Source organism: Bos indicus, chromosome 26 (assembly GCF_029378745.1).
Source record: "Bos indicus isolate NIAB-ARS_2022 breed Sahiwal x Tharparkar chromosome 26, NIAB-ARS_B.indTharparkar_mat_pri_1.0, whole genome shotgun sequence".
NCBI classification, from domain to species: Eukaryota; Metazoa; Chordata; class Mammalia; order Artiodactyla; family Bovidae; genus Bos; species Bos indicus.
The window spans coordinates 40,994,422-41,011,111 of NC_091785.1; the positions used below are offsets into that span (position 1 = coordinate 40,994,422).

General features: G+C 49.4%; 1 protein-coding gene across 15 annotated transcripts in view; it reads right to left on the reverse strand.

The window, feature by feature from the left end:
- FGFR2 (fibroblast growth factor receptor 2) overlaps window positions 1–16,690 on the reverse strand; it is a 107,519-nt gene that overhangs the window by 81,793 nt on the left and 9,036 nt on the right. The window contains exon 1 of one of the 15 annotated variants that reach the window (XM_070780948.1): window positions 12,276–12,303. The exons of the other annotated variants lie outside the window; for them this stretch is intronic. Within the exon in view, the coding sequence (XP_070637049.1) occupies window positions 12,276–12,288 (13 nt within the window). The 5' untranslated portion in view covers window positions 12,289–12,303. Of the gene's footprint in view, window positions 1–12,275; window positions 12,304–16,690 lie in introns of those variants that run through there. 15 annotated transcript variants of the gene reach the window in all.

Here is a 16,690-nt window from a genome sequence, read left to right on the forward strand (position 1 = left end):
GTTTACAGGTGCATAGCCATGCTCATCGCTTACATAATGTCCGGGGCTGCTGTGATATGACAGTTAACAGGCCTGTGGTTGAAACAGAGACCTGGTGACCTGCAGAGCCTAAAATATTAAGTCTTGCCCATTACAGAAAATTCGCCAGCTTCTGTTGTGTAGGATCATCAGAGAAGGCTTCTTTAGAGAGAAGGGAAGGGCAAAATGATGCCTAAAAGATACTGCAATGAACTTAGTTGGAAGGTCCTCAAATGGGGCCTCCTGAGGTTGTTCAAGTCATAATGCTGCTAAATTCAATGACTAATAAAAAGGTACTGAACTCTGGATCCTGAGCAGAAAAGGTATGGGAAGAGAAATGCAGGGTAGAGGGGAAGAGGAGGAGAACAAAGAAGTCAGTTTGGCCCCAAATCTCAGACCTGCATCCTAAAGTCAGGGCCACACAATGTTGCAATTGACAAGCCTCTCAAAGCCACGTGGCCCACCCCCTTTTACAGCTGGTCAAAGCCAGGATCAGATGTCATCTGAGTCCTGTGTCTCCCACAACTGATTACAGAAACAGCATCCACAATGTTAGAATGAATTGACACTGCCTCAGCCTGAGTTATAAAATAATCGCTATTTATTAGGACCAACATTGCATGATCAGCATGTCACCAAGAATGTTGTGGAATTTGCTTTCCTCTGAGCCAGAACTGGTTATCAAGAGATGACCCAGCAAGGAAACAGCTGGACAGAGCAGCAACACTTCCCTCCCTTAGCGGAGAGCCCGGGACCCATGTGGCCCATTCTGCTCTGTTCTGTCCCCCTGGCCCTCAGAAAAGGGAAAGCCATGTGACTACTTCATGGAGGCACAGGAAGACTCTAAGACAGTTTTTTGTTTTTAAGAAGAAAAAAAAAGGCAAGACACTTGCAGTTATGATGCAGAAAAATCTCTCTCCCAGATAAAAGGGAGAATTATGATTTCTCAAAGAAAAGCATTTTCACTAAGAATCCTCTCCTTCACCTAAAACAGGCAAACCACAAAATCTTGCTGAAACCTAGGTATCTAAGATGCTGGACCAATATCACCAAAAAGACATCACTACCTACTGCTGCAGGAGGAGGGTCACATCCTATTCAGGCCGGACACACAGGAGATGCTAGTGGAAGGGGTGCTGGTGGAGGACAGAGGAGTCTGATATGCTACAGCCCATGGGGTTGCAAAGAGTGGACATGACTTCGAGCCTGAACAACAACAACCTGTATGAGAAAAGACGACACCCTGAGTCCCAAGTGCACTCTGCTCCTGCTTAAGCTCAGGAATGCCCCCAAACACAATATTATTTTGAGAATCCAGCAAGCCATCCAATATGAACCTGATCTTCCAACTATAATTTATGGGGCCAGTCTCCATCACTATCACTCTTCAAGGCTGAAGACACTACCAAGATCACAAGTACCACTCTTTTCAGAGGATAATCAAGAGACTACCTGGATTTATGAAAGTGAAAGTCGCTCAGTGGTGTCCAACTCTTTGCGATCCCATGGCCTGTAGTCCATGGAATTCTCCAGGCCAGAATAGTGGAGTGGGTAGCCTATCCCTTCTCCAGCAGATCTTCCCAACCCAGGAATTGAACCAGGTCTCCTGCATTGCAGGTGGATTCTTTACCAACTGAGCTACATCCCATGGATGTAAAATGATGTTACTAATGATGGGCTCCTAGCTCAAAAGGCCTGATAAGGTGACAAGCTATTAAGAGTGATTTTAATTTCCGTGAAAACTATCACCCAGCTTTCCATTGAGATGATCAGCTTCAAGGATAGTAAAATAATTCCCCAATATACATCAATAGGGTGAAGATGTTCATTTATAAAATAGGGCCATCCACCTTCAAGACCTGAGACCATTAACTACTCCCATGGGGAATTCAGAAAGTGTGTGTTCCTCCTTCCCCAGCTGATTATTTCACAACAAGCTCATCTGAGGGTCTGGGGCATCTTTGGGGAACCCCAGCAGAATCTTGTGATACTCCCGCATAATGTAGGAGGACACATTTTAGGGAGGATGGGTGGATGACTAGAAAGGAGAAGAGGGAAGAAGGGGTTAAGGAGTCAGGGAGGGCGGGCAAGTGGGGTCTATGGTGGGAAGGGGTGGAATGACACACCCAGCCCTTCCCAGGCCACCCAATAGCTCCTGTGGCCCAGTTTGCGTGGTCCTGCGTCAAAGCCATCCCAGGCCAAGATGCCAAGAACACCTATACTTATTAGCAGGGACCCAGACTGGCTCAGTAGAGGCAGTTCTCACCCTGCCCCTCCCACGTGGCCCCAGGGGCTTGCTTCCCTTCTGGGGCTGCCATCTCCAGGTGACTACCCACCAGATGCTCCGCAATGCTCCGCGGACACCACCACAGTGGGAGCGCCCTCCTCGTGCTCAGAGGGGACAATGGACCAGATCCCCCAGAGCACCAATGCTGCACCTGCGGGGCCCTACCAACCCCTCTGCCTTTGGATGCGACCACCTTCCAAAGTCACATCACCAAGCCGCACCGCCTGCTCTATAACACAGGACGGTTGACATGCGCAGAGTATTCCCTGGAAGATTTAAACGATATCTTTTATGGCAATATTACCAGTTCCTGCATTTTTTTTTTTTCTGGTGATGGAGCACACTTTTTACTCTTTTTCACAGAGGAGGGGAGAAATCACAGGGAGCACGTAGTCCAACACGTCCCTCCTCTGTTCTCGCCAAAACACAACGGGAGAAGGTTCCAGAAGCCATTTTACTACACAGCAAGTGCTCTTCCAGAAGCTTCCATAGACAGAAAACGTCTCTTCACGCCTTTCATAATGTAAACGACAATCCACAACGAAGCGACAAGGCTGGTACCCTCGCACCAGCGCTGGACGGTCTTCGTCACCGCAGCTAAAAGCGCCCGACAAACAAGGCGCCGAGTTTACCTTCTGGGAGGATGAAGAGGCACTTGTTCCTACTTGCTGAGCGCACAACCAGCCGGGACAGCTCAGTTGTGCGCGTCTTAGGTTGCATCATCTGAACTTTCTCCCCATGAGTTTCAAACACTTGAGAAGCGCCAGCGGCATCTTACCACGCAGCTGCTTTCCAATAAATGGAGTAATCTGATATGAAAAAATGAGAGAGATGGGCACCCGTACAGCTTGGCAAAAAATGAACAGGGTGAATAACAGCTGCCTCAGCTTATGGTCAACGTGTGATTCCTGCTGGAGCTCCATCTCCTTCCCGCCCCTAAGAAACTCCAGAGCCCTGATCTACGAGAGCTACTGGAATTTAGAACTGAGGGGCGGCTGACTGCAAAGGGAAGAGGTGTGACGTCAACAGGGCAGAGGTCTGACGTCACGCTGACGTCACCAGCTCTACCTCTCAGGAAATCCACACGGGGACAGGAGTCCTTGCTGGAGGCGATCAGGGTCCAGGGAGGGGCGGGGAAGTCTTGCAAAAGGCAGAACAGGCTGTGGTTTCTGGGACTTCGCTGCTGAATTCTTCGCCCGGCTGAATTCTTCCCCGGTGTCATCAGGAGGCCGTCTTGAGACAATTGAAGCAGCGAGTGCGTTTGGAACGGGGAGCTATTTCAGGTAACACTTGACGCTGCCAAACCAGCCATAGCAGCACTTCAGACTGTCACTTTTTATAATGTTTGCCTATAAACTTTGCCCGTGTGGTTTTTGAAATGGCGCCCAAATGCAAACAGGGAACAGATGGGAACCCCGCGTCTTGCCCTGTCCAATCGCTTCGCGCGGAATGGATGACAGGTTTAAACTGTTAAGGAAGAAACGGCGTATGCCACAGGGACAACAAACCATGTCACTTCACAAATGCACCCTTTTCTGGGGTTTCCTTGGGACCGGTGTCTTTTCAAAGGTCGGGATGATCACAGCTAAGAAGGGAAACTCCAGCTTCAAGGATGTGGGGCGGGCGGAGGGGTCCCCCAAGAGGTCTCTCCATCTCAGAAAGTCAGAGGCATCCAAACCGTTAACACATTCCTCCAAAAAAGTGGACGAAAGGGAGAAAGAAACAGAAAGAAATGCCTAAACAGATCCCTCTGTGAGACAAGGAGGGAAGGGAGAGAGAGGACGGGATGTCCTACAAGGGGGTGTGGACGGCGGGGGCTCCCTTGGGAACTATAACACCCGCGTTTGGGGCGAGAATAGTAACCCAGCCTTGGTTCCCTTCTGCCACCTTGCACAAGAGGAACAAACATCCGTGCGGTGGGGCTGCCACTGTCTTGACAGAAGAGATACCCAGGATGAGCTGCACGTGCCCCCGGAACGTGGCAATCCACAGGCACACAGCAGGCAAGTGTCTGTTCCAGACTCGCCCTCTGGTCTTTACTATGGCCCACAGCGGCCACACCCCGGTCCTGGCAAGAAGTTTGAACTGGCCAATACCCTGCGTTCTGTCCATAGGAACGGAATACAGAACCGCCTCACATACACAGCACTGCCAAAGTGCTTTTCACCAGCTGGATGGGGTCCAGACAGACAGACACCTGGCATCACTTTTCAGTGACCCGTGGTGTCTTAGAACACAGGGACTTTGGAAGAGCATAGCCCCATTTTCTAAAGCATGGTTTCCATCTAGGTGGCATCCAAAGTTAGCTTCACAAAGATCTAAAGGTCCCGGGATCCCCCTCATGGAGTCAGAAATGACCACCCTTGTGTTCCCCAGCACGGGGGCCCTGCAGACAGCCAGAGAGCAGCGGCAGAGCTGGCTGTTTTCAGCTCAGACAGCCTTGAAACTTCGCCTTTACAAGAACGGGCTTGCAGAAGACAAAATCCGGACATCAAACGGAGGCCTTATAAGGCCTGGGTACTACTTGTTCCTTCGGGGTGGGAAGGGAGACACAAATACTCTGCACAATATAAAGATGAAAGTTCTCTACCTCAAGAAATACTGCCAACATAAAAATGGGGGCCTCAAGGAATGCAAAGCCCTGGAACACGGGAGAAGTAAACAGGCTGCAGTCTCCTCTTTCCAGCCCATGGTCGGGGTGTCTTCTAGACTCACGTAAGGACTTAACACTCTCCCTGTGGGTATCGTGGGGGCCAGGACGACCACTAATAAATAGCTGCCTCTGCCACAGAAGCTTGACTGTTCCAGAAACTCTAGCCTGGCTCGCATTCCCCCTGATCAGGCGGGATGATGGCTAATGCTTCCAATATGGTAACCATTAAAAATTATATATTTAGGCACACCCCTCCTATAATTTAGGTCTCTCTTTGAGAAACAGGGCAAACAGCTCTCTGAGTCTGAAAAGAAAGGATATTTGTTGCTGCCTACGAGAAAATAAATGCATAAATAGTCCAAGTGCCTTAAAAAAAGCACCATTTAAGAGTCACCATTATCGCCTAATATTTGGACCCAAAATGTAGAAATATCCACTCCCTAATTTGTCAGCATCCCTTGATCCAGTGTTTTACACTATTCATTATAGTGCTCTCCAATAGGGAGAAAGAACAACACAAAAAGATATTTTTGCTTCTGGACACAAAATGTGCATCAAACATTAGAGCAAAAAAACATTCCGGAGATCCCCACTGGACCACCAAGAGGTGAGTATCAAAACAGAACCATCTGCAGAAGGTCTCCAGATATTGGCAGCTGTGGTTGAGCAAGAACTTCAAACCTGAGCCCTCTCTTCAAAAACCATTTCCCAGAGAGATAAGCCATTAGATGATCTAGTGCCCAGGAAGCCGAAACGGGCGCTATGTCATGTCGGAGGGGCTCCCCCGGCCCAGGTTGGATGGACGGGGAGCCTATGTGCTCGGCCACCTGGCCGTCCAGGCCCCAAGCCTCCTGCCTTCTGGAGACACGTCTGCCAGACACAGCAGAGGAGGCTGGCCCTTCTCAAAACCTGGGCTTCCTCGGGCACGCTGCTCCAGGGAAAACCACATCATCAAAAAGCTGGCCCTGCCTACTGACCGAGACCACTGGAAAATCTCCCTCGTTTTCTCAGTGGAAGGTTTTGTACTTGTGTCACCGCAAGCAGGAAGGGGGACGAGGGGAGCGGGAGGGGAACTGATGAGGAGGTATACGGATAAAGGAACTAAGGGGCTTGGCCCGAGCCTTGTCGGCCCCCTCTTTAAGGTCAAGGGTGGCCTTGCCGACACTTCACCTGTAAAATGAACACACATCATCTCCAGTCCTGAAAACAGAACCCTCTGCACCCCCAAAAAAACACATTCCTCCCCGAATCCTGGTGACAGCCCTTGGCCCCAGGCAGCCCTCTTCCCTGTACAAAGTTGGCGGGGGGCATCTTCCTCATCCGATGCTCCTCCAGCTCCCAGAGCTGTTCCCTGAGCCCAAGCATTAGGTCTCACTCCTGTCCCCTCTCTGGTGACTCTTCAGAAAAGGCGAGAATGGGCTGGGATGTTAAAAAGACCAGACTTAGAACAGGCCTGAATCTCAGCTCTGCCACTTAGAAAGCGTGGGACCCGCGACAGGGCCCTCGGGTTCCTCATCACTCAGCGTTCTGCCCCTGCAGGTCAGGAACGACCATGAGACAGAGCGTGGAAAGTTCCGCACACAATGGCCAGCGCTTAGCGAGAACTCAGAGGTACCAGCTGTGGGGAAGACCTTGCCGTTGAAATCCTTATTCCTCGGCTGCAGTTGGCTAACCCTGAAAGGAGGAAACACCCCCTAAACCAGATTGTCCCAACTTGGAAGGGTGGGGATGATAGAAAGAGAGCCCCTAACACACAATTTAGTGCACATTTATCTATAGCTGCATTCTATTTTCTATCGGCCTGTATGTGCGTCTGTGTGCACACACATGTTCTCAAGAACAGGAATACGCACTGAGGCCTTCCTGCCCTTCTGGAAGCCCCTTCTCTACCCCCATACCTGTGGATGCGCCCTGAACTCCATCCCCGGCTCCTCCGGTCCTTCTGCCTACTTTCTGATCTCCATCTCTGCAGCGCTTCCCACCCCCACAGGCCAGTGCCCCTCAAGTCCCTGCTTGCAGGCTCCTATTTCCACCTGCCTGAGGGAACACATTACCTGGATGCCAACCGAGGTCCTCTCCAAAACAGGCAGGTAACCTTCCACCTTGTCCTCCTCCGCTGGCTTCTTGCTGAATAGAGTCTCCACGTGACATCAGCTCAAGCCCCACGTCTGCCCTAAAGCCCCTATGCTCCCTCTCACCTCTCATCTCCAAAGCTCCGCCCCCTATTCACTCTGCCTCTGCAGAGCTGTGCCCCGACTCACAGCTCTGGAAAGAAAGCAAAGGCGGATGTCACTCCCACGGGCCCACTGCTGCAGACCTCTGCCATCTCTCCGGAAGATCTCTGTAGTGCCTCTGCCATCTCTCTGAAAGATCTCTGCAGTTCTCATCATCTGTGGTAGGCCCCATGTTCATCATGAGCCACTAGAGTAATCTTTTGAAAAGCAAATCTTACCTCTAATTTAAAAAAAAAAAGGCAGAGGGCACAGACCACTCCACACTTTGACAAGATAAAACGCAAAGAACATCACCCAGGCTAAGGCCGTGGTTGCTCCTGGCCCTAGATGCCTCTCCCCGCCCACTCACAGCTTAGGCGTGTCTGTTCATATGGGCACTGTTCCCTCTACCTACAACCCCAGTCCCAATACCCTGCATGGCAAACTCCTATTCAGCCTTCAAAGCCCAGCTCAAATATCTCATCTGTGAAAACTCTTCTGATTCCCATTAAGACAGACTGCATGGCTCCCATCTCCAATTCATCAGGTCTTTGTTTCTCCATCTAGTATATTCCTACAGAATACAGTCTGTCTCCATCCACCACCCATTCCAAGTGAGAGTTTGGGGCGGGCACGCTGCATAAAGACTTTGCATAAACACCATCCAGACATAGCTTCCAGGGCCCCACTTCCAAAGTTCCTAGGCCAGGAGACCTGAGGTAGGGTCTGAGATTCTGGATTTCTTGCAAGTTCCCAGGTAATGCTGATGTTCCTGGTCCAAGGGCCATCTCATGAGAAGCCCAGCTCCAGGATCCCAGGACAAGCTGGAGGCCTGCTGTAGCAGTGATGAACCCAGTCCACTTGGGCAGCCCCTTCACAGCTCCGAGCCTCAGAGTCCTGCTTGGTAGAACTGGCTACCTCTGGGCTGGGTCAGGGTCACCATGGGGACAAAACCAGAGGCTGCCTGGGAAGGCCTTTGGCAAGTGGGGGTACCTCTGAGAGAAGTCCCCCACCCCAGCAGAGGTTCCCTGCCCACGCTCAAGCATGGGACAGGCTTCCTCTTGTGGGCTATAGCTTGATATGACTGATCAGCAGATTTTCTTAATATTTTTCCAATCATGTGGGATTGAAGGCAGGAGGAGAAGGGGACAACAGAAGATGAGACGGTTGGATGGCATCACTGACTCAATGGACATGAGTTTGAGCAAGCTCTGGAAGATGGTGAAGGACAGGGAAGCCTGGCATGCTGCAGTCCATGGGGTCACAAAGAGTCGGACACAACTGAGTGACTGAACAACGAAAAAATCACGAGGGAACCCCAATTTGCATTTGTCCGACTTTAAAACAGAGTTTTCTTTCAAAAGAACAAATCTACCACATAATATGTATATAAGTTACTGGAGCAGGGATTTCTGGAATGTTCCTAAACATTCAAGGATCTTGTAAGAGTCACCGTTATCAACAGCCGTGTACAACACCCGTTTGATTCCTTTCGTAAAGGAAGAGGCCTGTGGCTTATGAAAATACCATTTACTAGTCATTCATCCAACAAATCTGAGTTACTTGTAATGGGGGGGGCACAGTAACCCCCACAGAACTCCCTAAGAAAGAGGATCCCAGCTCGACCCATGGATGACTAATGGCAACCCCATGGCGGGCCACAAAAAAATCCTGAATGCCTGAGGCCCTGGGTTCCAGCGAGTAGGGTAATTGGCCAGCATTCCAGAGAGCAAGCTCCAAAGCCAGCAATCTGACTGCATTCCAGAAACAAGTTTTCAGGGGCGGTTGGTCAGCTTACCACCTTAGCATTATCTGTGGCTCACAGGGCCCATTACTAACATAAAGTGAATAACCAGTGCCAATTCAAGTGGATACATTTGCCCTCTAAGTCCCTTAAAGTGTAAATGTTAGTCGCTTCAGTCACGTCCGACTCTTTGTGACCCAATGGACTGTAGCCTGCCAGGCTCTTCTGTCCATGGAATTTCCCAGGCAAGAATACTGGAATGGGTTGCCATTCCCTTCTCCAGGGGATCTTCCTGACCCAGGGATTGAACTCCAGTCTCCTGCATTGCAGGCAGATTCTTTACATCTGAGCCACCAGGAAGTCCCTTAATGGTCAGATCACTGTCCAAATGTGACATTTTCCCCAGCCCCTCCCTCAGTGAGTACATTCTGAATACACGAATACTTTGAAAGTGACCCCAGTGACAAATGGGGGCGGAGGCGGGGGAGGCAAGAGGGAAGGGAAGGGAAGGTGAAGAGTTCTTCCCAGAGGGCAAGACTGCCTCCTGCATCTGTAACTGGGGACCTTTTGGGGGTATTGTTCAGCAAGTTTACTTAAAGGGCTTGTCCTTTCTTCTCTCAGCAGGACCCCAGTTTCAACACCGGTTAGGAGCCTGCAGATGTATCCCTAGACGGGTTCCCTCCCCCAACAGCATCCCAGCCATTTGCAAATGAAGGGACAGCAGCTGGATACTAGGAAACAGATGGGCTTCCTCATTTGCATGGGTTTGATCTGGCAGCCCTGGCCCTGCAAGTTCAGGCCCGGCCATAGAAGCAACTGCGTTTGGGCAAAAGCACAGATTCACAGCCCACAGGGTCTCCAACGGGCAGCTGGATCAGAAGGACCCCTGGGAGAGGTACCCCTAAAGTCAGAGGGGGCGGGGAGCCTCTGCAGTGGGCGGGGCCCATCCCCAGCTGGCTGGGCCCCCGCAGGACCCAGGGAGGCCAGACAAGGGACAGGGATCACTTTTCTCCGGTGATTTGCGGAGAAAAGTCTCTCTAGGGGGATCCTGGGCTGGAGGACTGAAACCACATTCATTCAGGAAATTCCAAATTAAGATAGGCGCCACCGTGGTTAACCTTTCTCCCCAACTCTGAGCCGCCTATTTGCATGGAGGTGAAGGCTTCAAGAAAACAAACAAACTTTGAAGAGTCTCTACCTCCCCACCACGAGCGAGTGCTCAGTCACTCAGTTCTGTCCAACTCTTTGGGACCCCACAGACTGTAGCCCACAAGGCTCCTCTGTCCATGGGACTTTCCAGCAAGAATGGTAAGTGGGTTACCATTTCCTCCTCCAGGGGAATCTTCCCAACCCAGGGATTGAACCTGAGTCTCCAGCATCCCCTACACTGCAGGCAGATTCTTGACCGCTGAGCCACTGGGGAAATCCACCTCCCAACAGAGCGCCTTTCAAAACCCTCAAGAGCATCTGATCTGGAAAGGGCTGTGCAAGGCTCCCCAGTATCTTAGCTTCCCGAAATGTGGACAAGGGCATACCAGGTCCTTTCTTAAGTGGAGACTATTCACCCCTCTCCAGGGCATGAGGAGGGAGCCTTATTCAAACCTCTGAGTCCCCAGGCAAGGCCCCGAAGATGGGAGCAGAATCATGTTCATTACCCAGTCCAGGCCCTGGCTTCCTGGGCAATCTCCCTCCTTCCACATGGGTCAAGCAAGAAACTGCAGCTCCAGATAGACAAGGGGAAAGAAGAAACGACCTATACAAGGGCCAACTGCAGGCTGCCCCTGACCTCCTCACTCGCCATAACTTTAACTGTGGGCACAGGTGGCTCAGTGGTAAAGAATCTGGCCTGCCAGTGCAGGAGACGCAGGTTTGATCCCTGGGTCAGGAAGATCCCCTGGAGGAGAAGGCAATCCACTCCAGTATCCTTACCTGGGAAATCCCATGGACAGAGAAGCCTGGTGGGCTACGGTCCACAGGGTCGCAAAGAGTTGGACAAAACTTAGCAACTAAATAGCAACTACAACAAAACCTCTCACCTGATGGGCAGAGAGGCCAGGACAATACCCAAACTGGGCACAGAGTAACCTGGCCGGCATGTCTGGCTGGGGCTGACTAGAGGGCCAATGTGGTGGGTTTGCCAGTGAGTCAAGGGGGTACCCACTGCCTTCAAAGACCAGCTTCAGGAAGCTGCACAGCTGGGGGACCCAGAAAAATCCTTGACATGGCACGTAGGCTGCCTCTACCCCGCGTGGCCTGGCCTCCTTCTGTAGTCTTCTCTCCAGCACACTGGTCCCCTCGGGGCTCCCCAAACCCCTTCGAGACACGCCACGCTTTTACTTCTGAGGACCTTCACCTCAGAATGGCTGGAAGGGGCCCCTTGTTTTTTGCAATTATTTGACAAAAGCCCATCTCCCCATCCCCCACTCCACAGGACTTGAGACTTTTTTGCTTGCCACTCTTATCCCCACTGAGCCTGGCACAGAGTAGGAAGCAGTAGGGTCTCAACTTAATTGAGGGGCAAACTACGCACCCACAGCGATTACGCTGCAACGTGAAAGCTGTGCCACAGCCACGCCACAGCACTAGGGTCTGGAAGCTGCGGCTACATCAGGGCTTTGAGGTTCAGAGGGGACACGCTGTGGTGCTGCCTCCCCGCCACGCATCATACAACTTCTCCCCCACACAGAGACACCTGCTGAACACTGGTGTCCTCTGCATCCACCGAGCAGGTGATCGGTGCAAAGTATGGCTAACTGAACCAGCCCTGATTCACCCCCACGTCTAGCTGGAACCACTCAGAGAGCACTTTAAAAAAAAAAAAAAATCATCAAACTGAACTCCATTTGCTTTAAAAATGGGCTCTGTTCCTCAGCCTCTTTTTTTCCCCTAGGACATTCTTCCTGGCCAAGGCCGCAGGAAGTGTAGGTGTTGGAGCTTCTGCCCTTTCATTCTTGGAATTTTTCCCCCCTTTTATTTTTACTTTGTACTTTTTTTTTGCTTTCCTGGTCTCTGACATTAGCAGGCCCAGCATGCATCATGTCCACGACCGCAGGTTGCAGGAGCCCTGGGTATACCAGCAGTCTCATAGGTCGGCCTTGACCCAATCTCAAATCAGAAGATGCTCAAGAAAAGCTTAATACAACGTCAAACGGAGAACCAACACTGAACACTGAGCAGGTCCCAGGGCAGACCACCCAAGGCACTCGGGACAAAAAGAACAGGATGGCCTGGAGCTGCTGTGTTGGGGGCAAAGTCCTGCCGTCCTGACTCCCTGCCACGTGACTCAGCCTGGGACACTAACTGGGACTCAGAGCAGCCACCCTCTGATCTCCTGGGCAGCAGAAAGGGTTAGCTTCTTACCGATAAGCGACATACCACCAGAGGCCGTTCCAGAAGAATCCCAAGGCAGTAATTACTGGAATGGTTTTACTGCCATGACTTTTCTTCAAATAGCTTTAGGGGAATAGATGTGGACAGATGAAAAGAAACAGCATTAACCAGCAGTGTCCTTACATGTTTGAGAGTCAGATGACAGATTTAGGAATAAGCAGGCCCCCAAAAGATCCCACAGAAGACCCTCCTGCTCAGGAAAGAGGCATGCATTGGGGAATCTTTGCTGCACCAATAAACTGATCCCAAGGCCTGGGCCCATGCTCACTAACTATGGAGTCTTGGAGGAATCATTTCATCTCCAAGAGTCTAGGTCAAGAGTCTCGTCCGTATAAATGGGAATGTGAATAGCTGGGGTCTGCTGCGTTATTAAGATTAGAGACGGTGTGGGGAGGAGGATCTACAGGAAAGTGGGTCAAAAGGAACAGATTTCCAGTTACGAGAGAAAGAAGTCCCAGGGATAAAACGTAAACACGAGGACTGCAGTTAATACTGCCGTATAGTCGGTATACATGAATGCTGTTGAGAGTAAATCCTGAGTGTGTTCATTACAAGGGAAAAAAACTTGCTTTTTCTTTTTGTGTGTGTGTCTATATGAAGTGCTGGATGTTAGCTAAACTTACTGTGGTCCTCATTTCACAATACATATAAGTCAAATCATAACACTGTACATCTTAAACAGTGCTGTCTATTATATCTCAATAAAACCAGGGAAAAAAGATTAGAGATAATATGTCAAGGTACCTCGCACAAGGTCCAACACACAGCAGGCACTTAACAGATGTGATAACAATAAGAATTATTGTTATCATCTGCATTCTCATCCTCTCAAGGAATGAATGGGCTAAAAAGACGATGACCCCACCCACACTGCCTACCCCTACTCACACCCTCATCCTTCTTACCCCCGCCCCACCTGTCCTGTCAGGTAACCCCCACGGGCTGTAACATACAAATAACCACTCAGCTCCCCTCCACCCCCAGTACCAAGGATACCATAACCAGCTCCCTGCCATGAAGACTGGAAGTCCAGACACCTGTGCACTGAGGAAGGCCCAGCAGGCCGCCTGGAAGAAGCCACCACATACCAACCTGGCAAGCCCGTCTTAACATGCTTTGGACACCCCTCAAGGGCCAGGACCCAGGCAGAGAATGCAACACCCCTCCTTCCCACCAACCAATCCCATAACCCTCTCTCCATCCTTCTTTCTCTTTGGCCAAACCACACAGCAGGCAGGACCTTGGTTCCCCAACCAGAGATCGAACCCATGCCCCTTGCAGTGGAAGAATGAAGTCCTAGCTGCTGGACTGCCAGGGAGGTCTCCCCCCATTCTTCTTCATAGGGCCTTTTGACAATGCTTCATCTGGAAGCCCCCAAACACAGAACTCCCTGAGAAAATACATTGCTCTTTGTCAAGCGCACATCCCGCTATTATTACATAGCTGCGAATGACTTCTTTCGACAGGGAAAAAAAAGTCAACCCCGAACTACTTGGACCGCAAGCAGCAAGAGGATCCAATTTCTAAAGTCCAGATTTGTAAACGCCCCAGATAATAAAAAGGGTTGGCTAAAACCAGGGCCAAGAGCTCCCTTTCTATTTTAATTAATGTAAAAACCTCTCATCAGAAGACTTGTCATCCTATATGGTAGGGTAAACATCCCTGAAATATTGACCGGACATCCTATCTCAGGTTTTAACTTCAAGGAGGAAGTTGGGTAGGGCGGGGAGGAAACAGGCACTTACTGAGCACCTAGTATCTGCCAGGAACTACAGTGATGGCTTTACATCCATTTGCATTTAATCCTTAAGGTACCCCTTACAAGATATTTATTATCAGATAGACTTTTTGATAAAGAAAGGGAGGCTCAGAGAGGTTGTCTAACAAATCCAAGGTCACAGCACCAGTAGATCATAGAGTCAAACCTGCCTTGTCTAGCTCTCAAGGCCAAGTTCTTTTGGAGAGTTTCTGTCCCCAGAAAGCACATCACATACCATTTAAAATGATTTTATTCATTTCTATGAAAAAAAAAAAAAGCAAATGTAGAATTTAGGCTAATTATGTGGAGGATTCCTGGTCTTTTACAGATGTGAGTGAGTGATTTTCAATCGGAAACCTTTATAATATTTAGGATCTATAATTGTGTGCCCACCTGGGTCAGCTAAGAAGGCAACATGTTTCGATCAAGGTCAGGAGGCTTAGAGGGATGGGAGGGAGGTGGCTTCTTTGGAGGGTAAGGGGCTACCCGTGTGGCACGCAGGATCTTAGTTCTCTGACCAGGGATTGAACCCGGGCCCATGGCAATGAAAGGGCTGTGTCCTAACCACTGGACTACCTGGGAGTTCCCAAGGGAAGGTGGCGACTTGAAGGCAGTCACACTCCTTTGTGGCAATCTCATCATCTATTCACGATCTGAAGTTTAAGGATTTTCAAAGAGTTTAAACCCTCAACTCACCCCCACAAAGATCTTCCTATGCACCTTACAGCACCTCCCCGCCTCCCACTCCCCTCAACACACAACGCTGGCTTTTTCAACGTCTTGATATCTTTAAAACATTACAACTGGTCACGTATGGAAAAACTTAAGAGTAAATTGGCCTTTAAAAAGAGGTCACACATAGTAACTTAGAAGGAGTTCTCGCATAGAAAATAATCATCACAGTTTATACAGAGTTTATTGTACTAATGTCAGAGCTCAGAACTGGGCTCTTTCTTTCAAGTAAAGTGCTGCATATAAATCACAAAATATATACGTCCCTTGTCCTCAATTCTGAATCTATCGGTATTTTCCTTATAAGCTATTTTTTTTACCTCCTCATAAAACATGTTCACCACGACTCGACATTCTATATTATGCGCATTCCATTCAGACACGACTTGGAATTTACCATGCTTTAGTTGGACAGGGGTTAAAGGAAAGAGAAGGCCACACCTTAGCTCCCTGACTCAGTACAGTCAAGAAGAAGCTGACATTTTTAATATCCACATGAACATGGCAAAAGTCCAGGATGGGACGTAACTACTTATGGTATTCTGAAGTGGAATAAGTGACAACAACTCACACCCAACATCTTAAAACTCCATCAGTGTACAAAGTTCCTAAAACACAAATTACTGAAGCTCTAAAGCATGCCTATTTTGCTTGACACTCTTTAAGGACGACCGTGGTCTAAACTGGTCATTACATACCCTTTTGCATGAATCTATAAATGGTAAAAGCTTGAAGTTATACAAACAGAGGCCAGTGAAAGCCGGCACCCGCCACCTACCACGGATGTGGCTACCATCTTGGATTTCCTATCATGCCCTAAAATGGGATGGTAACAATCAGAACGAGTGAGAAAAAAAAACTTGGGAAGAGCGTGACCTCTATTAATTTCGGAAAGAAATATCTCCAGGACATGGGGGACCATCACGATGAAAAGGCCAGCAACTTGTTCAACCAGACTTCTTTACAGAACCGGCCTTCCCTCCCTTCCCCACCTCCTCGCGTTCCCTGATCCAGGAAAACCAGAACTGAATCTAGTGGGGTCACTCCAGTTCCACCTGAGTGACCAGGAGGAAGTGGCCAGTGTGTACAGATTCTCAGGCTGCCAGAAAGCCTTCAGGCTTCCCATAAAGATAAACACTGTCCCCAAAATGGAATACGAGCTGCATAGAACTTTATAAACTCAAGTTCAAGAGCCTCTAGCAAGTCAGAGCTGAGTTCTTCAGGGTTTGTTCATCGTGGATTTAATGATCAGAAACCCCTCTCCTCTTCGGCTTAAGGTCAAACATTCCACCCTTGCTTTAGGTCCATGATTCGGCACATACAGCCTTCAACACGGTCGCCGTCAGTTTAAAGAAACTACTACTAAAGACAGCAGAGTCAGAGGAGGACACGGGGAGAGTGTGACATGGTTAACCACACCAGGCCCTGCAACGCCAGGGAAGCTGGACCAAGAGCCATTGCTAAATCTCACTTGGATACAGCAAAAGCACAAAAAGGATGCAAAATCGAAGGCTAAAGTCATCTCTCCAGAAAAACGAAATAATAATAAAGACCATGCGTCTTTTGCACAGCCTCGTAAAACGCACTGGATCAGAAAACCATTTGTGGCATAGCCTGAAAAACTTCCAAACAATCACTTCTGAATTGCCTACCTAGGCAAGTCACCCTGCTACAAATCTTAACCAGCACAGCAGAAAGTAACACACAAGTTGTATTTCCTATGGAACCTAAAATCCCAAACTCCATTTCCCATGTTTTCCTTTAAAGACTAAAATAAGACAGGATTTTTAATGGAAATGTACAATTAAGCCAAACTCTGGGGGGAGGGGTGTGCCAGGGGGAGTAGCCTTTTAACAATTATCCTGGATAAGTAAACACCCAAACAAGAGACTGC